Genomic DNA, 26,692 nt, shown 5'->3' on the forward strand with positions numbered 1-26,692 from the left:
ATTTCCTTGGCATTGCCGTCACCAGACATGCAGGTGGACTTTTTCTAAGTCAGAGTACATATGCCCGTGACATTATTGCTCGAGCCGGTATGACATCGTGCAACCCTTCTGCCACTCCAATTGACACCAAGCAGAAACTCAGTACTTCTGCTGGTACTCCGTGTGATGATCCTACTCTATATCGGAGTCTTGCTGGGGCTCTGCAGTATCTCACATTCACCCGTCCTGACATCTCTTATGCTGTTCAGCAGGTGTGTCTTCACATGCATGCCCCCCGCACAGAGCATATGCTTGCACTGAAGCGCATTCTGCGTTATGTTCAGGGCACATTACAGTTTGGCTTGCATCTCTATCCTTCTCCTATTGAGAAGCTTATTTCCTACACCGATGCCGATTGGGGTGGATGTCCAGACACTCGTCGCTCTACTTCTGGTTATTGTGTGTTTCTCGGCGACAACCTCATTTCCTGGTCGTCCAAGAGACAACCCACGCTTTCCCGGTCCAGTGCTGAGGCTGAGTACCGAGGCGTTGCTAATGTGGTTTCCGAATCCTGTTGGCTACGCAACCTGCTTTTGGAGCTTCACTTTCCTCTTTCTCAGGCTACTTTGGTCTACTGTGATAATGTTAGTGCCATATACTTATCTAGCAATCTTGTCCAGCATCAGCGCACTAAACACATTGAGATGGACATTCACTTTGTTCGAGAGAAGGTCGCCCGTGGTCAGGCACGCATCCTTCATGTTCCTTCACGTCACCAGATTGCAGACATCTTCACTAAAGGCCTCCCTCGAGTTCTCTTTGATGATTTTCGGTCCAGTCTCAGCGTCAGTGAACCTCCCGCTTCGACTGCGGGGGTGTGATAGAATAGGAATATGTCAACTATTCCATATTTGTTTACCTGTAATTACTCTGTAATTAGGTCTAGCATTTATGTATTAGTCAACTATGCATTGTATAAATATTGTAACATTTCATCAATAACACTCACCAAATTATTTCCATATTCTTACATTCTTACAAGAAGAATTATAACCTTTCTGATAGATACTTTGCTAGAGAACCAACTGGCTTTGTTGAATCAAATCTTCCAAATCCCTGATTCCTTATCTTAGTGCGGGCTAGGTAATCAACTGCGATCCAAGGAAAACTCAACATCACCGTCTCCCCCAAACTATTTGACTCTAGGTTCTCTGGGGATTTATCTTGCAGCTCAAGGGATTTTTCACCCATGTAGGATGATACGTCACCTGATACCAGGCTGAAGCTTTCTTCTCATACAACAAATTTTTTTCTTCCTCGCCTAATTCTCGAACATCTGAATCCAACTTCTCAAAAGTTTCCTAAATTCTTTTTTCAGTAGCACATTAGTTGAAGCATTGATTGATTCTCCAACAATTCAACCTATGTGAATAAGTGACCACTATCTAGGATGTTCAATCGCAGCAAAGAAGCACATTGAGCAAAGTACCACTATCTTGGGTGTGCAAGGAGTGGTATGTATCAAGTTATAAAATAATGCAACTCCAACTGACATAGCTTGTACGCGTGCAAACATTTGATTGTGTGTATCCTAAAAACAAATAGTTTACATCAGACATAGCTTTGATTTCGATTTCTCTTCTATCTTTATCATTTATGATCATCAATACCACAAAAATAAATGTTTATTACCCAAGGTAACCCCTCACATAGAAAACCAATAAGAAGTCCAACTTTAATAGCATTTACTACTTGGTGAATAATCACTACTACAGATTTGACCTTTTGCCACGCCCCAATTGTCACGGTTATAGGCGGAACCGTGACAAAAGGTCAATTATCACGGTTTTAAAAGGAACCGTGACAAAAGGAAATAATATTTTATTATTATTGTTTTGGAACCGTGACAACAGAAGTTCAATATCTGGCTCTTATTTTTCCCTCCCCTCCAATTTTTCCTGAAAAACCCTACCAGTACTGCACCCTAACCTCTTCTCGCGCGCTCTCAATCGGTCTCTCTCCAATATCTGCCTTCTCAATCGGTCTCTCTTTCCTGCTCCCTCTCAATCGCCGGTCGCCGTTCTCCGTCACGCCGTTCGCCGTTCGCGCCGTTCTCGGTTCACGCCGTTCTCTGTCACGCGCACTTCTCTCTCTCGAGCACCATTGCAAAGCCCAGGTACCTTTCTCTCTAATATTCATCTCTACTACTCCCTAATTAGTGCTTGCTGCTGTAATATTCATCTCTGCTTCCCCCGTAAACCAACTCAAATAGTTCATCTGTAGCTAAGTTTCACTTAGGGTTTTTCTTGGTCCTGCATTACCTCTAGTTATTTGGGGCTTCTTTTAAACTGTCCCTCATGTGGCCAAAAATCTGGGACTGTTTGAAATCTGTGTGATCTGTTGTTGTTGTTGTTCTCCTACTGCTAGTTGCAGACTATTGTGTGATTGAGAAAGTTTTTTGCTGCTGTGCCCTGCTCAAATTGGTACGGGTTTGGAAGTGATTTGGCCAGACAATGTGACCATATTGCTATGAGATTGTGCTTTTCATCAAACAGAATTTTTACCTAGTTTGTCTCCTTCTGTTTCTTTCTTTTATCTTTGTACAGATGTTGGTGTATTGGTCCTGGGAGTACACCTAGTACTCTCACATTAATATATATCTTATTTTGGTGAGAATCATTTGAATTGTGCCCTTTTAAGACTGAAAGATAAAATTGATTGTTCCAACTGCAAAATCACAGAAAAGAAATTGGGTTAGAGATCAAGGGGGAAGAAATTGGGTTAGAGATCAATTGTAATATCTAAAATCATTCCAAGTTATTTCAAATCCTGGGCTTATTTAGTTAGTGTTTAAAATTTGGGAGTTGTATATCTAGGATCTTTATTTCAAGGTACGGGTTTCAATTCCAAGTCATTCTAAGTTATTCCAAGGTACGAGTTTCAATTCCAAGTCATTCCAAGTTATTTCAATTCCAAGTCATTCCAAGTTATTTCAATTCCAAGTCATTCCAAGTTATTTCAAATCTTTATTTCAATCAGGGAGTTGTATATCTAGGATCTATATAGTATTGAATTGGGAGGATTAAAAATAGTTGCTTGTAACTCCTAAGTCTCAACTCCTTTATTCCGAGATTGGAATTGCAACTAAGGTTGCTATTTGAAGCTTTATATTTGAGCACCTGAATGGACAAAAACTGTTCCAGTTTTCATCATATATTATATATCTCAGTTTTGTAGAAAGGGGCAGATTCACTGAGAAATCAATGATGCATGTGGTTCTAGTCTTTTGGTTTGTGGAGATGAACTTGAGAGATAGTTAAAGAGTGAGAGAGGCAGAGAGTGAGTGAGAAGCATGCATCCCTTCTTTGATTTGTGTTTTTATTTAATTAGAATTTCCGCTAATATGAGTTTGTTAGTAATGAACAACCCATGTTCTTAGTTTCTTTCCCCAATTTAGTTTTTCTATTTAGGATCTCAGGAATCAGTTCAGTTCGCATGCTTTCTCTTTTGATTTTTGTTCTCTAGCATCTTATTGTGACCTAATTTGATTTCGTTCTTGATGCTTCCATTTAGCATGATAATTGATAAGTATTTAACTTGGTTTTTAGACATTTAGTTCACATGATTTAAAGGACTTAATGCAGAAAAAGACTAATAAACATGGCTACATGATTTTAACTGCCCCTAATACTCTAGTTAAAGAGTGGGATTTGTATCAGTTTCCATGTTCGCGAATCCAGTATACCTGAACACAGCTAGGTGTTAAACTAACAGAAAGGATTAATTCACAGAGACCGATTTTCCATAGATAACCATAATGGGCTGCTGTTTCTGTTGAGATATCTTTGCTATTGCAGTTTGGGCTGCTGTAGGAAGTGATTTAAGCCTTTTTTGCTGGGGAAATTGGCTGTTGTTTTGTGTTTTGCTGAGGTCTTGTGGGCTGGTTTTGGTGCTGAGAATTTAGTTATGTTGTTACTGTTATCATGAGAAATTAATTTCCTGGCGCTGTGCTGTTTTGGCTGCTGTTTCATGATATTTTATTCATGTATTTGGGGTTATATTGGCCTGCTGGATTAGGCAATCTGGTTGGTTTTTTCTGTACATTTTTCCAGCACAATCTGGTTGGTTTTTTCTGTACATTTTGCTAGTACAATCTGGTTGGGTTCTCTTTAATTATTGCTTTTGGCTCTGTTTGAATAGATTTATTCGAAGTTGAAGATCGAAGAGCCAAGCTGATTGCCACTGACTTAGAGGACCAGTCTGATTCTAAATATCCAGGTTTCACTCTTTCCTCTACACCCTACTTTTTTCAGCAGTTAACTCATAGTGAATACTTTATCTGTAAGCACTGCAAGTTGAAGTATGTGATACAAGTTAGATGTCCATAAGCATTAGAAATAACATTTGGAGCCATGGTTCTTTATGTGTGTTTTCATTTATTTGTAACTTCTATTTGCTATTGATTGTTAAATATTCACCCAAACTAAATAGTTTTTTGAGAATGAAGACATTAACCTTTGTCCACCACGTAGGTATGGACCGTAAATGGATGTTTGCTAATCGCTTATCCGATGAATATGCTGCTGGGGTGAAAGAGTTTGTTAAATTTGCGGTTCAAAATGCAAAGAACCCAAATAGTTTGCTATGCCCTTGTTTAGTTTGTTGGCATGGTATTCGAGTTAATCCATCTGAATTAGAAGATCATCTAATTTGCAAGGGAATTGATAAAAACTATATATGTTGGTCAAATCATGGCGAGTCCAGATTTGATTCTGGTGATGCTGCAGATAGTGTGAGATCTGCCTCATTTGGAGCAGAGGAAGATGCATGTGATGGTGACCGTGTTGAGGAAATGGCGAAGGCGGTTGAAGATGATCTTCGTGATTGTCCTCAAATGTTTGAGAGGCTGAAAAATGATGCGGGGACACCTCTTTATAATGGATGCTCTAAATTCACAAGACTATCTGCGGTCTTAAAGCTGTACAACTTGAAAGCTGCCAATGGATGGACTGATACGAGCTTCACCAACCTACTAACACTCTTAAAAGATATGCTTCCAGAGGGAAACGTTCTTCCCGGTCGACTATATGAGGCTAAACAAATGTTGTGCTCTATTGGAATGAGTTATGAGAGGATTCACGCATGTCCTAATGACTGCATATTATTTCGAAATGAATATGAATCTCTTAAGTCATGTCCCAAATGTAAAGCTCCACGATATAAGAAGGAAAATTCATGTCCTTTAAAAGTGTTATGGTATTTCCCCATAATACCCAGATTTAGGCGCATGTACCGCAGTGCAGAAGTTGCAAAACAGTTGACTTGGCATAAATATAGAGGAGAAGGAGATGGAATGCTTCGACACCCGGCAGATTCTCCCCAATGGAGCAAAATTGATTCTGACTATTCTGAATTTGGCAAAGAGGAAAGAAACCTACGCCTTGCATTGTCTACTGATGGAATAAATCCACATAGCCTCCAAAGTAGCACCCACAGTACGTGGCCGGTGATACTAGTGATCTATAACCTACCTCCTTGGCTTTGTATGAAGCGCAAGTACATGATGTTATCAATGTTAATTTCTGGGCCTCAACAACCAGGAAATGATATAGACATATACTTGTCTCCTTTAATTGAAGATCTGAAGAAATTATGGGAGGTAGGGGTGGAGGTGTATGATGGGTCAAGGGAAGAAACTTTTAGGTTGAGGGCAATGTTGTTTGGTACGATCAATGATTTCCCGGCATATGGCAACTTGTCGGGATATAGTGTAAAAGGAAAACTTGCATGCCCTATATGTGAAGATGATACAATTTCAATGCGATTAGATCATTGTAAAAAGAATGTTTTCCTCGGACATCGTAGATTCTTGCGAACAACACATCGTTATCGGGGGTGGACAAAAGCTTTCAATGGTAATAAAGAAGAAGGTAGAGCTAGAAAGCCATTGAAGGGTAGTGATCTGATTGCCAAGGTGAAGAACGTGAAGTGTAAATTTGGCAAGACATTCAAAAAACAACTTCCTAAATGTGGTTGGAAGAAAAAGTCAATTTTCTTTGAGTTGCCATATTGGGAGTCACTTCATGTGAGACATTTTCTTGATGTGATGCATATTGAGAAGAATGTTTTTGAAAGTGTTATAGGTACTTTACTAAATGTGCCGGGCAAGACTAAAGATAGCATCAATGCAAGACTTGATTTGGTTAGCATGGGCATAAGAAAAGAATTAAGACCGGTGAAGAAGGGGAAACGTACGTATCTACCTCCAGCAGCCTATACGCTAAGCAGGAAAGAGAAAATTGCTTTGTGTAAATTTCTTAGTGGGGTAAAAGTTCCACACGGCTACTCTTCAAATATTAAGAACCTTGTATCAATGAAAGACCTTAAGTTAAAGGGATTGAAGACTCATGATTGTCATGTTCTTATGGAGAACTTGTTACCTGTGGCTTTACGCTCCATTTTGCCAGAAAAAGTGCGAGATGCCATTACAAGATTGTGTCTCTTCTTCAAGGCAATTTGCAGCAAAGTGATTGACCCTTCTAAGTTGTCAGCATTGCAAAGACAAATTTCTACAACTTTGTGTGATCTTGAGATGTACTTCCCACCTTCATTTTTTGACATAATGGTTCATCTAACCATTCACTTGGTGAGAGAGATACAAATGTGCGGGCCAACTTATATGAGATGGATGTACCCTTTTGAGCGTTACATGAAGGTTTTAAAAGGTTATGTAAAAAACCGAAGCAGACCTGAGGGGTGTATGGTTGAACGGTATGTAGTCGAAGAAGCTATTGAATTTTGTACCGAATACCTATCCAATGTTGAATCTATAGGGCTTCCGAAGTCTCATCACACACGAAGTATAGAAGGGGAAGGGCTCTTTAAAAGCGAGATAATAACAATACAAGGTAAAGAATGGCAACAAGCACACTTATATGTTTTGCACAATGCAGCTGAAGTTGGGCCATATGTTGACAAGCACAAGGAAGTGATTAAGGGGTTGAATCTCAATAGGTCTGATAATTGGTTAGCAAAGGAGCACAATCGGACTTTTATAAAATGGCTAAAGGATCACGTTTATAAGGAGTGGGAAGAAGATCCTACCTCGGTTTCAGAGAGGTTGAAATGGTTGTCGAGGGGTCCAAGTATGCATGTCTTTAATTACAACGGCTATGTAATTAATGATTATACATTTTACACAGAAGCCCAAGATGATCGGAGTACAATGCAAAATAGTGGGGTGACTCTTGTTGCTAGATCTATGCATGTCTCTAGCGCCAAAGATAGGAACCCCATATATGCAGACATGTCATACTTTGGGGTGATTCAACACATATGGGAGCTAGACTACACAACATTTCAGGTTCCTGTGTTTGGTTGTAAGTGGGTTGACAATAATTCTGGTGTACAAATTGATGACTCAGGGTTCATTCAGGTTGATCTTAATAGGGTGGGGTTCAAAGATGATCCTTTTATTTTGGCCTCTCAAGCAGAGCAAATATTCTATGTCCCTGATCCTGCTAACAATAAAAGGTCCATTGTTTTATTATCAAATAAAATAAATGTCAACAACGAGGATGGACAATATGTTCAGGAAGATAATGCTATTGAAGATGACCCTTTCTTCGGGATATCAAAACCAATTGACACCGATTCAGATGAAGATGATAGTTATTATGTTAGAGATGATCATGATGAGGGAATTTGGATGAATATAGCCTTTCATAATAAAATTGAAACCACACGTATGCGCATATTGAAGAAAAGGAAAAGAACTACTAAAACAAGTTAAACCAGTATGCATTTCCTTTCAATGATTTTATGTTGAAATATTTTTTATATATTACATTCTTAGATCTGTCTCATGATCCATTGACATGTTGTTTCAGGAAAATGGCTCCTTCAAAGCAAGATAGTGGTGACACCGGTGTGATTAAGTTAATTAGGCGTGGAAGGACCATTATGAAAGAAGTCCGTCGTGCAACAAGTCAAGGTATAAAATTTGAGGTAACATTTTAATACAATGCTGTTGTTTTTTTGTTTATTCTTTAAATTCATACATAGATTTAATTTATATGGTGAATATTTAAATGTATTAGGTTGGTTGGGACCCGGATGGTGTACCAATTGATCCCAACAAACAAAAATTTGTCAGTTATATTGGTTATCTTGCTAGGACAGACGTTCCAATTACTTGTAATTGGTGGCCAAATGTTGACGATGAAATCAAAAACCAAATATGGGAAAAAGTAGAGGTTAGATCCATACTCTTAATATTTTCACATTGAAATTATCTATGTAAACATATTCAACATTAATCGAACTTGCGATGTTGTAGGTTGCTTTTGAGATTCACCCCTTGCGCAAAGACTATGTACTTAAAGAAGCAGGTGCTTTGGCTAGAAATTTTAGGAAAATTCTAAGGAAAAAAATTTTGGATAAAGATGGTAATGTGATAGATCATCCACCGCTGTCTTATGACCTTGTGATTGATCATGATGTCTGGATGGAATTTGTTGATCAATATAAAGATGAAGAATTCCAGGTGAAATAATATTTGTGTGGTGTGCCATGTTTTCATTGCATTTGAATAATTATGACATGATGCAACTACATTGTTTTGAAACAGAAACTAAGTGAACAGAATAGGAAAAGAGTGTTGAAGCCTAAGTACCCTCACAATTTAGGGCGTACGGGATATGCTTGCCTTCAGCAAAAGATGGTATACAAACACACATAATGCTATTTCGTCTCTCTAGATAAAAATCTTATTATTAAGTGTTATTTGTGATTATTTTGGTTGTCTTAAAACAGTTGCAGGAGTCTGGATCAAGCGAGACATCCATTCCTCGCCATCGCTTGTGGAAGCGTGCTCGTGTGTCGAAAAAGGGCAAGATTAATGAGAATGTTGAAGAAGTTTTGAGTACATGTGTAAGTACATATATGAATTCACAAGTAAAATGAACCCTTAATTCTTATTTCTGTAATTGAGAAATTTTATATATCTTAGGAGACTCTCACACAATCTGCATCACAAGAGGAGTTACATAAACGTACACCAGATGATATTCTCGGTCAGGCACTAAAGGTTCCTGAGCACCCAGGTCGTGTAAGGGGTGCAACCTTTCCAATATGTCAGAAAACCTTCTTCAAGAAAGGTCAAAAGAAGTCAATCCAAAAGGAGACTCCAGCAGAAGTTGCACAATTGATAGATTTGGTCAAGACTTTACAGAAACAAGTTAGTATATTGCTACAGGAGAGGGAGATCACCAAGGACATAGGGGCTGTACACTACGCCAGTGGAAGAGATAGTTGCACGCCTAACATATCACCTGTTGAGATTCATGAGGTAATTGGCTTTGTCTGTGTTTTGTAATAAACTTATAATGATACTTCTTTTAAGGGTAGTTCAACATTAATAATTTTTTCATTTGTGTAGGGGAAGAGGGTTGAGCAGGAGCAACTAACACCTAATGACATGGATACGTTTACACCACTAACACCTAATGACATCCCTATGGTAACTTGTTTATTAGTGTTGCGATTTGTTATTGAATGTGACTTTCTTCAAGAACTTACTTTTTTTATCATTGATTTAGGGTACTACATGTTGTTCCTTGTGTTTGGAGCTGCCTTATTGGCGCGTGGTTGCTAAGGGAAAAGTGTATAACACACTTGGTGATACAATTCATAACTGCCCACTTCCAACCGGTTATGTAAAAGTTAGTATTGATGTTGCGATTGAGGATGATGCAAAATTACCGGTACCAGATGCATATGATGATTTGATTAGCGTCCACGACGCAATTGGGGGTTTAGTGGCGTGGCCTATCAACCTCATTCAACTTGATCACACGGTATGTATATGTTATAATTTTACAAAGCTAGCTAATATATATTTGCAATCACTGATGATACATAAATTTAAAATTTTCAGAATTGTCCATCATCAAAAGGGAATGAAATGAAGGATAAAAGCAAGGCAGAGGAGAATGACAAAGACAAGGCGGAAGAGAAGGACAAAAATCAGGTGAAACCATTGATTGTGAAAGAGAAGGTGATGGAAACAAGATGCACAAGGGAATCTGTTGCATCGCCAAATCAACACAGGTCTCACATTGGGATAAGTGCCAATCAACTTAACAGTTGTACTTTTCTCAACATATATTCAGAAAAGGTTCTTATTCAAGGGAAACAAATTAAAATACCAATAGATCAAAAAATATTCCATGATGTTTATATGAAGATTGAGCATATTGGTCGTGAGGAAGTCCGTGAAATCACTGGGCATGGTGAATTAAGTGCTTCAGCCGTTTGTGTTTATATGAGGTACTTTTTTAAACTTGACTGAAAACAAAGTTTTTAGTTTTCTTATCTAAGCAATTTTTTAACATTGTATTTTATTTGTATATTCTTATTTAAGGTTCTTATTTGATCACTGTGTGGCTGAAAACTTGACTGAGAAATTTGCCTTTTTGAGTCCTCATCGAACGGCACATGGGCTGACCAATCAAAGCCAATATATTTCGGATGCAATTATGGCAAATGGACACCCAAACCAATTATATCTTGCACCGGTCAATATAGGGTGAGAAATATTGGATGAAATTTGTAAATATTAATTCATAGTTACTTGATTAATTTATATGATTAGCTACTTGATTTATTAATATTATAATTTAACATGTCTTGCTTGTAGGGCACATTGGGTGTTGGTTGTGATCAATGCCACTACAGGGACCTTATTTTACTTGGATCCTATACATGGTAGTTTGAATCAACGCAAAGTCATGAAAGAGATGTTTGATAAGTAAGCTTATATAGATCTACTTGCTATGTTAGTCATGCTATTCAACATATTTAATCATGATTTTTTCATTCAATTTGTTAGTGCAATGATGATCTACCGTGCTAATTGCAATGACAAGAGGATTACATGGTCCAAAGCCAAATGGAATACTATAAAGGTATACAAATTTACATAGCTGAAAACAATTAGATCTAGCTACCAAATCACTGATATATATTATATTTGTTTTTTATAGTGCCCTGCCCAAACAAATTATATAGATTGCGGGTACTATGTACTAAGCTTTCTAAAGGAGATAATTGCGCACAAAAAATCTACAATTCCACAAGCGGTATGGAACTTTGACTAAATTCTTAATTTTTCCTATTTTTAAGTGTGACTCTAAATTTTGTAACTTTTACCATCATTTTGCAGTACTTCTCTGATTGTCAATTTGGCTTCTACGATGAGGATCAACTAAATGAAATTAAAGAAGAGTGGGCTACTTATGTGTTAAAGAATTTTGCCTAGTGTGGGCTATTTGCTTTAATTCCTTGTGAGAGTATGGGCTACTTATGGTATGGAACTGCACTCCATGTTATTTTAGAGTATTTGGTTCAAGCAGTGTACTGTACTGGCTAGTGTTGGCTATTTGGTTTAATTTCTTGTGAGAGTATGTTCTCAACAACAATTAGTATTGTTTTGGACAAATTAGTGTAAATGTATTGTTTTCTTATTCAAGGTTGGAATATTTGAGTAATTTGGCTAGAATATGTGAATGTTGGTGATTTTATGCAATTTATTTTTCAATATAAACGTACTAAAATTTATGCACACACCAGGTAAAAAGAAAAAAATCAAATATTCTGTAGCAATTTCACAGACCAGGTGTATGACCTATTGTCACGGTTACAACCGTGGCAATAGAGGCCACCTATTGCCGTGGCAATAGAGGGAACCTATTGTCACGGTTACTCTTTACAAACCGTGATAACAGGCTAATCAATTGTCACGGTTAAATAGGTAACCGTGACAATATATGGCCTCTATTGTCACGGTTAAATAGGTAACCGTGACAATATGTGGCCTCTATTGCCACGGTTACGTTTTGCAAACCGTGATAACAGCCATATCAATTGTCACGGTTCCGCCTTTAACCGTGACAATTGAGCAATTGTCACGCCTTCTATTGTCACGGTTAAACCGTGACGAATGGGCGGTTTTAACCGTGACGAAAAGCCTTTTCTGTAGTAGTGAATCTGATCTAAATTTAAAACAAGAACCTAAAACCTTTGAATCTTATCAGCCTTAACCACAAGATTATGATTCGAAATAGCATCACGCCCCTCAACCTTGAAATCAAATGAGCACTGGTGCTTCTAAGATTGTAAAAGGCACATCAATTCCTTGAATCAGAACCCCAACATAGCATGTTCCTTCTACTACAATCAGCTTTATGAGAATCAAAATTGAATTCCCAATTTTGCAGAAACCCTAAACATGCCCATAAACAACGCAGGTCACTCAAATAGTCAAATTGATTCCATGGGATTACTTAAATTTCAGCTTCAACATAGAGGAATAACAAATTAGGGATTTTGAACACAAAAAGATAATCAAATCGAATAGTAGAAGATGAGCAATGTACTTGTTGAAGAATCAGGGGTCTCTTTAAGCAAACGCAGGATGATGGAGCAAGTGGAGAGAAGCTTGTGCGGAAGGAGAAGAATCAAACCCAGGAGTAGCAGAAGGAGAGAGTGCGTGACAGAGAAGAGAAGAAGACGAGAAAGTCTGAGAGTGAGAGAAAGAGAAGAGAAGGACAGAGAGAGTGAGTCTTTGATTTTTATTGTCGATAGAGAGTTAGAGGCTGAATGAGAATCAATTTTTTGCCCAGGTTTGCTATTAAAGATTACATAAAACAATTATTTATTAGGGCTGTTTTTTCTCTTGAGAACCACCTGTGCCTCTAGGGTTATCCGTATCTGTGATGTGGTTACCGCTATAGAATTGATGTGACTACCAGTGAATGAAAGGAAATGGAAGTAAAAGAATTTCTTAGTCTATTTTTATTGAGCTATTGTAGCTTTAAAAAGGAAATTAATCATTACTTGGGGGAGATTGAGATAAATTATGTGAACATTTTTACTGTTTTTCACTCATTGATGTTGAATACGCGTCAGGTGAATCAAATGTATCTTGTGTAAAATGAATGATTTAGAATTAAAGCAAAATGCGAGGAAGAAGGTAACAATCTTTATTACAAACACGGAGAATTCTATAATTAAAATTTTATCTAGTAAATATTAAGTCAAACAATTATTTATTAGGGTTGCTTTTACTATGGGAACTGGACCATCCGGTTGTGGTTACTCGTATGTGTTATGTGGTTACCGTTACAGAATTGATTGATTACCATTGAATAAAAGGGAAATGGAAGTAAAAGAAATCTTAAGTCTATTTCTATTGAGCTATTGTAGATTCAAAAAGGAAATTAATCATTACTTGCGGGAGATTGAGACAAATTATCTGAATATTTTTACTGTTTTTCACCCATTGGCGCCGAATACGCGTGAGGTGAATCAAATACATCTTGTGATAGATGAATAATTTAGAATTAAAGCAAAAGGCGAGGAAGAAGGTAACTAGCTTTATTACAATCTCTCCTTGTTAGTCACCAACCTGTTATGGGATATCTTCCATAAGAAGCTTTGAATTCTAGGCGGACCTTGGTACTTCCAGGATAACTCAAAAGCTTTGGGGGGTATGATTCCATCTTTCATACCCCAATGAGATGGCATCTTCTCTTGTCAGTTGTGGATCCCCAAATGAAGTTCCTGCATAATCTTTCAATTTCGTTACATACCCCGGTTGGAATGGGGGTAGTTTGCATGACATAGGAGGGAAGATTTAACAAGCAAGATTGAGTAAGAGATACTCTTCCCGCGAAGGATAGAGTATTGACCTTCCAACCATTTAGCTTCTTCTGGACTCTGTTAATGAGGAATTAGAAGTTTTATTTGGTCATTCTGGAGTGAAGAAGAGGAACACCTAGGTACATGCCCAGGTTCATTGTTTGACTCACACCCAAGCATTCTGAGATTTGAGTGTTTAGGGGCTCCGTCACATTCTTTGAGAAGAAAACTCTAGATTTAGCCAAACTGACCTTTTGACCAGAAGCTCCACATAATCTGTCAAGAATTGTATGGATAATCTGGGCTGATTTAAATTGGGGGACTCAAGATTTAACAAAAGAATATATATTATGAAATATCAAGTCATAGCCTGATATAAATTGGGGGACTCAAATTGGGGATAATTTGGTGGACCCCACTAAATTTATTCTTTCTATCCTCTTTTCTTCAACAACCAAAGGATAGAAAAATCAAATTTTATCTGCATTGTCTATAGTCTCCTTTTGATTCTTTAATGTTACTGTGAACCAAACAACCCCTTAATCTCCCAACGGAACCTAATGCCAATTACCCTAATTATTAGTTCAACAGTAACTACTAGTTAGGAGTCCCAAAAGTTTTCACCAGTTTTCCAAGACTTTAGACTATCATCTCCTAAGCTATGCATGGCTAGGCTTGCAGCAGAAGGGAGAGAAAACATTATAACTTGGAAAAAGCTTTAAGAAAAAAGGCTTAAAGGGTCCAAAGGCCCCTGAGATTACCAAGGGAATCAGTTTCAAGACCTAGAAATTTTTTTCATCAAATTGGATCCCTAAATTTTTTTAATTCAATTAAGGCCAGATGTTGCCACAGATCAATTTTGTCCTAGTCACCGTTACCACGTGGCTTTTTTATTTTTTTAATTAGAAAAATTAATTAAAATTTTAATTTTAATTCCAAGTCAGTTATAAAAGCAGAGAAAAAAAACTTAATAAAATCCTAATCTAAATATAAATCCCTAATCTAAACAATAGCCATAAAACTTGATAGAAAACTGTTACAGTAGGAGCATAATGCAGCAGAAACCACAACCAACAAGCCTTTATACTCAATATTTAAACTCCCAAATTCAAAGACAGCAGATTAAACATTTAAAATCAGGATTATTTCTACCATTGAAGAGTAGTAGAACCACAAAAGCTGCAATATCGTCTAAGAATACCTAGGAATTGATTTAGATCGAAGAAAAAGTTCGGAAACCCTATTTTATAAAGTGGCCGAAACCTGTTTGTTAGGATACCGTGTCCGAAAGTAATTTTTGGGTCTCTATGACCTGAGCTATAGCGTAGCTCTTTCGATTGTCGAAATTTTGGCGTTGGTTTCGTGTCATTCCGAGTTCTGTAGCTCAAGTTATGCGCGTTTTAGCAAATGAAGTTCTGTTGTCAATTTGTGCCTAAATAGGAACTCTAAAGCTTTGAAAGCGTTCTTTACGATTTTGATTAGTATTATTAGATCGTGTTGCTCCTAGTGAGGCTTGTGTTGATGATTGTGTTTCCTTGTTCTAGGTTCGCAATTTCCATGCACAACTTCTACTCACGAAGGTAAGGGTAACTAAGTTTTAGAGTGTCCTTGAGTCTTGCATGTACTTATCGCACTGCATGCGTTTGAGATGAAGATGTTTATATGGATTGGCATTTGATTTTGATTATTATGCTGAACTAGGAAACTATTTTCTTAAGGCTTCGGCCAAGTAAACTTATTGAGACGTGTGTCTCCGTTTTCTGAGAGGCTTCGACCGTTTACTGGTTTCTGTCATTACTGCTTTCTAGTAGAAAAAACATGGTTATTGTTGATACTTGACTTGACTTGAAATTGTTGATTGAGTGATTATTGAGGTGGAGGATTGTTGTTGACTTACTTGCTATTTAGGGCTTGAACTTGAAGTGGCAATGTGGTGGTGATTGTCCCACGTGATTGTCCCGTCTTTCAAGGCGTTATAAAGTGGCGATGTGGTGGATATTGTCCCACGTGATCGTCCCATCTTTCGAGATGTCCTAAAGTGGCAATGTGGTGGTGATTGTCCCACGTGATTGTCCCGTCCATAGTGGCGTTAAGTGGCGGTGTGGTGGATATTGTCCCACGTGATCGTCCCGTCTTGAGAGACGTTGCTGATCGATCCATATTGGTAGAAGCATATAGTCACATTATAGGACACTAACAATTGATTATGTTTATATCTGCCTTAATTCTATGTGGTTAATTATGTTATTATCTGATTCAATTATATGTTGTTGATTTTGTTGATATCTGCCTTGAAATATATTGATAGCTTATTTATCGGAATGTTTTGGAGTTTTTGAAGCGACGATGTGGTGGATATTGTCCCACGTGATCGTCCCGTCTTTTGAGACGTTATTAAGTGGCAGTGGGGTGGATATTGTCCCACGAGATTGTCCCGTCTTGCGAGACGTTACTTGGTCGATTGATATTGGTGTTTTCGTGGATAACTGATTTAAGTTCGTATTGTTGATTTCATGTTGTTGGATATATGTTGGCATCCATCTTGAATTAAGTTTCTAGTTTATGTGCAATGATATCCGCTTAAATTTGATTAGCATGTTTTTCTCCTTTATATGTGGTAGTTGCATGGAGTTAACCCTTTCTGTTTGTATTTGTTGTTTGGGCGCTTAACGCTATTAGGCGATGAAGAGCCTTCTGGCGATGCTTAGCCAGGCTGAGATGGAGGAGGGATAGTAACCGGCGGAGCAAGGATGGAAGAAGTTGTATACTCTTCCTCTTAGTAGTTTATGCTTTGAGTCTTCTTCGTTAATCTGAAAACTCTGTTACTAAAACCCTGTTTTCGCCACTGTTTAAGTGTGCGTACTTATTTTGGAAACTTGCTTATGCTATTGTAAGTCACTATTATTATATGTCGGGAACGGGTTGTTTAATTAAGACTATGTTATGTATTAAACTGTGTTTAGTTGTTTTGAAAAGAAAAAAATTATCGTGTTTTCCTAGGATTACGAAATAGTCCTTAGACTTTGTTAGGTTACTAATGTGACTCCTCAGTTGAGAAATTGGGGCGTTACAGTTATACTAGAAAGTTGTTTGAAGGAAAGAAAATCACGTCATCAACCATCTGTGACCAACTTCAAAAGTACAAGTCTGATGAACATGTAGAGGACTTATGTCGGCTATATGTGCTTCTTGGTTTTGCTTTATTTTATTTCCCTAACACAAAACATACTATTCCTGATGCCCTAGTGAGGATTTTAGATTCTGAAGTACATTCCCTTCATAAATATAGTTGGGGTGTTCTTGTGTACGATGTTTTGGTTGATAGCTTGAACTTTGTGGCCATAGGGTTGAAAGAGGCAATAAATTCTAATGAGATAAATATCTTAGGTTGTACAGCAGTATTACATGTACACATCTCCTAGGGAAATAATATTTTAATTTGTACATTGTGTATATTTTTCTATTATGCTTCTTTAGTACAATCTGTTCTTACATCGTGTTTTTTTTTTAACATTCAGATTTGGGCACTGGAACACTTGGTTCTGTCACCAAAGATATCCGATGCCACTCGTGGGGTAAATACATTTCCTCGAGTCTTGGACTGGAATCCTCTTGTGACGTGGAAGTTGAATTTGTCAAAACTGTTTAAAACTTGTTGTGTAAGAAACTTTAGGATTATGTTGAAGCTTTATAGTTTATACTGTCATGTAAGAATTTTAAATTCCACTAGTTTGATGTCGCCTTTTCACATTGATAGATATATGAAGATGTGGCTGTAACAAATGAAGACCTTCAGGATGATATTTTAAGGGAAGCCATGGAGAAGGAACCTAGTGGTTTTTGCCATTGGTGTCCAACCTTTGTTGAGTCGAAAAAGGGCAAACGAGAACATGATTTTCTAATCGCACAGGTTAAGTTATTAGAGGATATGATATCATTCCTTGAGATAGAACCACCTCCTTTGCTTGAATGAAAAAACACTACCTCAACTAACATTTCGTGTCCAGGTGTGTTGAATGTATGAATCATTACTAAAATGTCAACAATCATTACAGAAATAGTTTATTGATTATTCCAATATCTTAATGTATCAGGTGTAGGTGAATGTCTTCCTATACCTCAAGTTGATGATGGCACTGATGATGATCTGCCTGAGCAACCACGTGCAAACATGTATACGGATGATGTCACCGACGCTGAACTGTCTCACCAACCAGGTTCAAACAGGAAAACTGATGATGGCATCGATGATAATCAGCCTGAGGAACCATGTAACGCCCCGATTTCTCGAGTGTCACACAGTAACTAAACATCATGGATTTTCGTAAGGAATTTTCGTCGATTCAATTATTAATCATCAATTAGTGACAAAGATTCATTTTACCGAAAATCCTTAACTTTAATAGTAAACCAATAAAGATCGAAACGCGCGGATAAATACAAATAACCGATATAACTAAAATGAAGCTTATAATTAAAATAAAAGTACGGTGGCCACACCCATGTGTGTAAAAACCACATTTGGAAATTATCAACTAAATTACAACTGAAAAGAGTAATTGAATCGTCATAGAAAAGTTCAACAAAAATAGAAAGTAATCAAAACTCGATGCTTTCGCTCTCAGGTTCCCAAAAATAAACTACCCTCCAACTCAGTCTTCGTCGTCACTGGAGATCTCAACGAGCTCAACCCCAACTAAATCTTTGTCCCAATGACGCTTCTTCAAAGGCGGCTCAGCTACTGGCAAAGACTCTAGTGGGAGATCAAAAGAACCGAACACACAACAAGCATTCCCTTCGCCCCACCAATATGGAACTTCAGGTACTTGGCTCTTCAACACCACGTTGTCGTCAAGCCTTGGCTCCTCAACTGGTACCTGAACTGGAACCACGTCCTGCTCCGCTGGAACTTGAACTTCAACAACTACTTCCTCAAAAGGATCTGTCTCCACTGAATCGGCCTGCGAACCTACATCTTCTGGGTAGTAATGTAAGGCCCTAAGTTCAATTTGGAACAATTTTATGGAAGTTTGAATAAAATTGAAGTTTTTGGCTATGTTTGATAACTGGCAGATTAGAACTGTCAACTTGTGTGAATTTTTAGAGGGTCTTAACGACTTCATTTGGGAAAACTTCCTTCATGAGAGTTGTAGCCCTTCAAGTCTAGAAAATTCTCCAAGTGGTTTCGTGTCGATCCGATATCTGTAGCTCCAGATATCCCCGTTTTAGTTAACGTAGTTCCGGCTGTACAGTGCCAGCGGGATTATTACATTGTTTTTCTTCTAAGTCCGAATTTAATTATGAATTTACCTTTGAGGGCTTAGGTTTTAGTAAGTTTCAGGTCTGATTAGGTAATTAGACTGGTGGGTTAAGGTTGGACTTGGGTCGGGCTTGTGGAAAACAAAACCCTAGCCCACTTGTGGGTTGCATGGGATTTTAGCCAAGGGGGGAAACCCTATTCTTCCACAATCAGAAAACAGAGATACACTACAGCACCTTCACGTGAAAAACAAAGAGAGAACGTGTGAGAGAAGAGAAGGGAGCCGCCGCCCAAGCCACCACCATTGTCGCCGGTCACGCACGCGAGCAAGGGAGAGAGCGCGAGTAGAGAGGGATTCGCGAGGGAGAGGAAATAGAGAACGAGGACAGCAGCTTTTGAACCTTCTTTCCATCTCCAAACTTCTGTTTTTCCATCACCAAACAAGGTAAGGGCTGGTTCTAGGAATGGGTAGGTTCTTTAGGGAATATGCCATGAATTGCCATGAGAAACAACTTGAGTTTTGGACTGTTTTTGCATGATTACCTGTACATGCTTGCTTGCTGGGATTTTTCTCTTGAAAAGCAATGAATATGATCCTCAAACGTTGTTTATGATCTGAATCTATGATTTTATACGAGTTGCCAGGGTATTTGTTAAGTTTTGTGCTATTTTGCACTTGTTATAACATGATCCTTGCTAAATGTTTGGTTCTGAAATTTTGAGTGGATATTTGGGTTGTTGGGGCTGTACCAAGATTGCCATGATCAAAGGGAAAGAAAGGAAAATTATTTTTGAAAACCATAGAGCCATGGGAGTTTCGCTGCCAGTTTCCTGTACTGGACAGCAGACTTCAGAGCCCCTTTTTACCTGTTTATGGTCATCAAATGAAAAAGTGATTAAAATGAAAGTTGTAGATTTTCGAAATATCTTTCCAGACATATAAAAATCATAATTTTTGGTTTAGTAATGTGATCTGGGGGTCGTGTTTAGTAACTGTCACACCTGCTGTCTTCCTGTTCCGGACAGTTAGCTTTAAGGAGTAATATCACCTAATTCTGGGGCTCAAATGAAAATGATTTTAACTAGAGAGTTGTAGACCTTTAAAATAGCTTTCCAGAAAGGTATCATACGTGATTTTTGGTTGCAAGATGCATTCTGTGGCTCTATTTTTGTGAAAGTTGTTTCTGCTGTCAATATGTTGAAGTTGCGATGATATATTATGCATGAGTGAATGTTCTTGCGTTCCTTTACGTGGATTATATTTATTTTCTGAGTTAATGGTTCAAGGGTCGCTCACCTAGCCGTAATTCCCTTGTAACCCGTGAATGTTGTGTTGTGAAGGTTGTTGTATAAAGAGTATGATAAGACTCTAGGATTGATTTTAGAGACTTAACAAAGAGAAAAGTGTAATAAACTCGCTTGCAAGTAAATGTGAATAATTGGACATAGGTCTGGTGAGGACTATGGACCATGAGAACGATGGTACCTTGCACGTGAGGGTGTTTTGTGGGTTGTACGGTGAGTCCCCACGTGATTGGCTGACTGCGGTCGCCTTGTGATTCTGTGGACGGACGGTGAGTCTGGCGGACGGTGAGTCCCCCCACAAGATTGAGGGTTGTACGGTGAGTCCCCTCCGAGATTTGTTCATCTGCGGATGATCGTGATTATGGCCATGGAAGTTTTGGTGGGTTGTGTGAAGTGAGATTCCGTTAGTAACTGACTCTTTCCCATAAAAGACATATAATGTACTTATATTATATATGTTGTTGTTGATTTTGTCATTATCATTCTTTTGTTGGACCTGACCCTGCTTGTTTGCTATGTGTTTGTTTGGGGGGGGTAGATGGTCGTGAAGATAATGGCGATGACTCATTCTTGGGAGTTGATGCTACGTGACGTGCCAATACTGGAGGACGACTACACTTTAGAGGAAGAGGAAGAGGCTAAGGAATAGGGTTTGGGTTGAGAGTCTTTTGTTTTCTGTTGGGGTTGAGAGTTTCCGAAGTGTTGGTATCGAACAATTTTATTGCTTAAATTCGAATGAACAAGTTTTGATGTAATCTTTATTTTTATTCAGGCCTTTGTTTCGTACTCTTTACAGTTGGTTATTTAAAAAGTTTTACGAAGTTGGTTACTTCCGCGTGTTTTTTGGAAAGGTTATGTTTCAAGAGTTTTTGTAAAATGAAAGGTTTGTCATTAATTGAAGATTAATAAGTGAATCGACGAAAACTCTTTACGAAAATTGGTTAATTAGTTACTGTGTAACACTCGAGAAATCGGGGCGTTACATTGTGGTATCAGAGCTCCGGTTGAGAAACCAGAGCACTAAGGGTTTTGGGTTTACGAGTTTCCGAACTCGTTGGTGTTTTTGTTTTTGAAAAAGATGTTTTCAAAGCTTCACGGTGAGATTGGGTAGACTTGTTTGCTAAGATGTTTGCTTGACTGTGAGATTGTCTGATTAGTATCATTGCCTTGATACTTGAGACTAAATGTTTGATTATATTAAGATGTTTGGACTATGAGATCGTTTGATGGAATGTCAATCGAAGGAAGAGTGAGCTTTGGAATCCCTTTTGCGCCCCAAGGTGTACGCCTTTGTGCGTTGTGTGCACCTGTGCTATTGGTAAAGAAGAAGGATGGGAAGTCCAGATTGTGTGTGGATTACCTGCAGCTGAATAAGGTGACAGTGAAGAACCGTTATCCGATGCCTCGGATAGACGACTTAATGGATCAACTTAGAGGAGCGGTGATTTTCTCGAAGATAGATCTTAAGTCAGGATACCATCAGATCCGAGTTAAGGAATCTGACATCCAGAAAACCGCATTCAGGACTCGATACGGGCATTATGAATATCTTGTGATGCCGTTTGGGGTTACTAATGCACCCGCAGTGTTTATGGACTACCTGAACAGAGTGTTCAGACCATTCCTGGACAAGTTCGTGGTGGTATTCATCGATGACATCCTAATCTACTCGAAGAGTAGAGAGGAACATGAGGAGCATCTACGCCAGGTGTTGGGCGTGTTGCGAGAGAAACAACTATATGCTAACGGCTCAAAGTGTGAATTCTGGATGGAAGAGGTGAAGTTCCTAGGTCATGTCATATCAAGTCAGGGTGTGGCCGTTGACCCTAGCAAGATCGAGACGATTCTGTCATGGGAGCAACCAAAGACAGCAAGCGACATCAGAAGCTTTGTTGGGCTTGCTCGCTACTATAGACGATACGTCAAAGATTATGCAAAGTTGACTTCGCCGTTAACCCAGTTGACAAAGAAGAATCAACCGTTTGCGTGGACGGAGAAGTGTGAGGCTAGTTTCCAGGAGTTGAAGAAGCGGCTGACCACCGCACCCATACTAGCTTTACCTAAGGAAGGAGAACCTTATGACGTGTACTGTGATGCGTCACACAATGGTTTGGGTTGTGTAATGATGCAAGATAAGAAAGCAATTGCCTATGCTTCAAGGCAGTTGAAGACTCATGAGAAGAACTACCCCACACATGACTTGGAGTTGGCTGCCATAATTTATGCTCTCAAGATTTGGAGACACTATCTCTATGGCAGTACGTTCACGATCTACAGCGATCATAAGAGTTTAAAGTACTTATTTGATCAGAAGGATCTGAACATGAGGCAGCGGAGGTGGATGGAATTCCTTCAGGACTATGAGTTCACTCTATAGTACCATCCGGGGAAAAGCAATGTCGTAGCCGACGCTCTCAGCCGGAAGGCTATACATGTGTCCTCAATGATGGTCAAGGAGTTAGAACTGTTGGAGGCTTTCCGAGATCTGAGCTTGGACATTAAGCTCGCACCAGGAAGACTGAGTTTCGGAATGGTGACGGTGTCAAGTGGACTTTTGGAAGAGATCAAGTCTAGACAAGAGACTGATGAAGGGATAGCTGAGTGGCGAGACCGTGTGACTCAGGGAAAGGCACCAGAGTTCTCTATTGGGAACGACAATATTCTGCGATGCAAGGGACGGATATGTGTGCCTAACGATGCAGAGATGAGAAGATTGATCCTGGATGAAGGACACAAGAGTAGACTGAGTATCCATCCCGGAATGAACAAGATGTATCAGGACTTGAAACTTCACTTCTGGTGGCCTGGGATGAAGAAACAAGTGGCTGAGTATGTTTCTACTTGCTTGACATGTCAGAAAGCGAATGTAGAGCATCAGAAGCCCGCAGGGAAGCTACAACCACTAGATGTCCCAGAGTGGAAGTGGGACAGTATTTCTATGGACTTCGTGACGGCTTTACCTTAAACTCGGAGGAAGTTCGATGCAATTTGGGTTGTTGTTGATCGTTTGACAAAGACCGCTCATTTTATCCCGATCAACCTGAAGTACAAGGTGGAGAAATTGGCGGAGATTTATGTGGCTGAGGTTGTGCGTCTACATGGTGTACCGACCAGCAACGTGTCAGACAGAGATCCGAGGTTTACCTCTCACTTTTGGGGAGCCTTGCAGCAGGCCCTCGGAACTAAGTTGAGATTGAGCTCTGCCAATCATCCGCAAACCGATGGGCAGACAGAGAGGACAATCCAGTCGCTGGAAGATTTGCTACGGGCCTGTGTGTTGGATCACAAGGGCAGTTGGGATGAGATGCTGCCATTGATCGAATTCACTTACAACAATAGTTTCCATGCGAGCATCGGCATGACACCTTACGAAGCTTTGTATGGTCGGAGGTGTCGTACGCCCTTATGCTGGCATCAAGATGGGGAGAACTTAGTGATTGGACCCGAGCTGGTTCAGCAAACCACCGAAGAAGTAAAGCGAATTCAAGAAAAGATGAGGATCTCGCAGAGTCGTCAGAAGAGTTATGCTGACAATCGAAGGAAAGAGATCATGTCTTCTTACGGGTTACCCCGATGACAGGTGTCGGAAGGGCGATCAAGTCTAAGAAGCTTACTCCAAAATTCATTGGACCGTACCAGATAACAGAACGAGTTGGGCCAGTGGCGTATAGGATTGCGTTGCCGCCTTTTCTATCCAACATCCATGACGTTCTTCATGTGTCGCAGTTGCGAAAGTACATGGCAGATGATTCGCATGTGATTACGCCAGACGATTTACAGCTGAGAGATGATCTGACAATGGAGGTGCCACCCATCAAGATCGTCGACCGAAGCATAAAGCGCTTAAGAAGCAAGGAGGTGCCTTTAGTGAAGGTCGTGTGGAACCAAGAGACTGGCGACGCGACCTGGGAGTTAGTGGATAAGATGCGGGAGTCACACCCCGATTTATTAGTAAACCCTTAAGTTTCGAGGGCGAAACTATTTTAAGGGGGGTGGTATTGTAAGGCCCTAAGTTCAATTTGGAACAATTTTATGGAAGTTTGAATAAAATTGAAGTTTTTGGCTATGTTTGATAACTGGCAGATTAGAACTGTCAACTTGTGTGAATTTTTAGAGGGTCTTCACGACTTCATTTGGGAAAACTTCCTTCATGAGAGTTGTAGCCCTTCAAGTCTAGAAAATTCTCCAAGTGGTTGCGTGTCGATCCGATATCTGTAGCTCCAGATATCCCCGTTTTAGTTAACGTAGTTCCGGCTGTACAGTGCCAGCGGGATTATTACATTGTTTTTCTTCTAAGTCCGAATTTAATTATGAATTTACCTTTGAGGGCTTAGGTTTTAGTAAGTTTCAGGTCTGATTAGGTAATTAGACTGGTGGGTTAAGGTTGGACTTGGGTCGGGCTTGTGGAAAACAAAACCCTAGCCCACTTGTGGGTTGCATGGGATTTTAGCCAAGGGGGAAACCCTATTCTTCCACAATCAGAAAACAGAGATACACTACAGCACCTTCACGTGAAAAACAAAGAGAGAACGTGTGAGAGAAGAGAAGGGAGCCGCCGCCCAAGCCACCACCATTGTCGCCGGTCACGCACGCGAGCAAGGGAGAGAGCGCGAGTAGAGAGGGATTCGCGAGGGAGAGGAAATAGAGAACGAGGACAGCAGCTTTTGAACCTTCTTTCCATCTCCAAACTTCTGTTTTTCCATCACCAAACAAGGTAAGGGCTGGTTCTAGGAATGGGTAGGTTCTTTAGGGAATATGCCATGAATTGCCATGAGAAACAACTTGAGTTTTGGACTGTTTTTGCATGATTACCTGTACATGCTTGCTTGCTGGGATTTTTCTCTTGAAAAGCAATGAATATGATCCTCAAACGTTGTTTATGATCTGAATCTATGATTTTATGCGAGTTGCCATGGTATTTGTTAAGTTTTGTGCTATTTTGCACTTGTTATAACATGATCCTTGCTAAATGTTTGGTTCTGAAATTTTGAGTGGATATTTGGGTTGTTGGGGCTGTACCAAGATTGCCATGATCAAAGGGAAAGAAAGGAAAATTATTTTTGAAAACCATAGAGCCATGGGAGTTTCGCTGCCAGTTTCCTGTACTGGACAGCAGACTTCAGAGCCCCGTTTTACCTGTTTATGGTCATCAAATGAAAAAGTGATTAAAATGAAAGTTGTAGATTTTCGAAATATCTTTCCAGACATATAAAAATCATAATTTTTGGTTTAGTAAGATGCATTCTGTGGCTCTATGTTTGTGAAAGTTGTTTCTGCTGTCAATATGTTGAAGTTGCGATGATATATTATGCATGAGTGAATGTTCTTGCGTTCCTTTACGTGGATTATATTTATTTTCTGAGTTAATGGTTCAAGGGTCGCTCACCTAGCCGTAATTCCCTTGTAACCCGTGAATGTTGTGTTGTGAAGGTTCTTGCGTTCTTTTGTTGGACTTGACCCTGCTTGTTTGCTATGTGTTTGTTTGGGGGGGGTAGATGGTCGTGAAGATAATGGCGATGACTCATTCTTGGGAGTTGATGCTACGTGACGTGCCAATACTGGAGGACGACTACACTTTAGAGGAAGAGGAAGAGGCTAAGGAATAGGGTTTGGGTTGAGAGTCTTTTGTTTTCTGTTGGGGTTGAGAGTTTCCGAAGTGTTGGTATCGAACAATTTTATTGCTTAAATTCGAATGAACAAGTTTTGATGTAATCTTTATTTTTATTCAGGCCTTTGTTTCGTACTCTTTACAGTTGGTTATTTAAAAAGTTTTACGAAGTTGGTTACTTCCGCGTGTTTTTTGGAAAGGTTATGTTTCAAGAGTTTTTGTAAAATGAAAGGTTTGTCATTAATTGAAGATTAATAAGTGAATCGACGAAAACTCTTTACGAAAATTGGTTAATTAGTTACTGTGTAACACTCGAGAAATCGGGGCGTTACAAGTAAAACCTCGGTGGTGGATAAGGCATGGTGATCTTCCCTGTCATTCTTTGAATCTCCACTATATTCCCATGCTTGTCCTTTCCTGTGAGCTTGACATCGCCGACATAAACTCGGCGCACCCCAGACGTGTCGGACGTCCAGGCTCGGTCCCTCTCTTCATCATACAGCTTCATCTCCCAGGAATGGGTCGTCGTCGTTATCTTCACGACCATCTACCCCCCCCCCCACAAATAACACAAAAACAAGTAGTAAGGGTAAGGTTCCAATCATCACAATAATAAAGTAATTCGCATTATGCATTAACCATTCACTTAGTAGGATTTATTATATAACAGTTAGTCAGTTCAGCTAACGAATCCTCACATCACACAACCCACCAAAACACCTTGGCCAATCTCGCACATCCGCAGATGCAAAGTTCTCGGAGGGGACCCACAGTACAACCCTCAAGTCACGTGGAGCCGCAATGATCCACAAAATCTCAAGGAGACCGCAGTCAACCTT

At 39.3% G+C, this 26,692-nt stretch overlaps 2 protein-coding genes and 1 long non-coding RNA gene across 4 annotated transcripts; all 3 read left to right on the top strand.

Annotated features, from left to right (window-relative positions):
• The first annotated feature begins 1,757 nt into the window (after positions 1-1,757).
• On the top strand, positions 1,758-7,771 carry LOC130736028 (uncharacterized). Its single transcript, XM_057587887.1, has 2 exons — positions 1,758-4,257; positions 4,512-7,771. The coding sequence occupies exon 2, from the start codon at positions 4,514-4,516 to the stop codon at positions 7,769-7,771; it is 3,258 nt and encodes a 1,085-aa protein (XP_057443870.1). The 5' UTR covers positions 1,758-4,257; positions 4,512-4,513.
• LOC130737542 (uncharacterized) lies at positions 6,183-11,573 on the top strand. Of its 2 annotated transcripts, none has more exons than XM_057589343.1 (15): positions 6,183-7,775; positions 7,869-7,986; positions 8,079-8,234; positions 8,318-8,524; positions 8,609-8,701; positions 8,794-8,910; positions 8,993-9,328; positions 9,419-9,499; positions 9,579-9,836; positions 9,917-10,308; positions 10,403-10,567; positions 10,679-10,789; positions 10,871-10,946; positions 11,025-11,120; positions 11,204-11,573. In XM_057589343.1, exons 2-15 carry the CDS (start codon positions 7,873-7,875, stop codon positions 11,297-11,299), a joined length of 2,298 nt encoding a protein of 765 aa, XP_057445326.1. In that variant the 5' UTR covers positions 6,183-7,775; positions 7,869-7,872; the 3' UTR covers positions 11,300-11,573. The 2 variants fall into 2 exon arrangements, with proteins under 2 accessions (XP_057445326.1, XP_057445325.1); XM_057589342.1 differs by having other exon boundaries at positions 6,185-7,775; positions 8,990-9,328.
• A 13,166-nt stretch (positions 11,574-24,739) lies between these two features.
• Positions 24,740-25,991, top strand: LOC130735247 (uncharacterized). The gene is made up of 2 exons (XR_009018348.1): positions 24,740-24,959; positions 25,741-25,991. It is a non-coding gene; the product is annotated as an uncharacterized LOC130735247 (long non-coding RNA).
• The last annotated feature ends 701 nt before the right edge of the window (positions 25,992-26,692 follow it).

Source organism: Lotus japonicus, chromosome 2, assembly GCF_012489685.1.
Source record: "Lotus japonicus ecotype B-129 chromosome 2, LjGifu_v1.2".
In the NCBI taxonomy this organism is placed as follows: Eukaryota; Viridiplantae; Streptophyta; class Magnoliopsida; order Fabales; family Fabaceae; genus Lotus; species Lotus japonicus.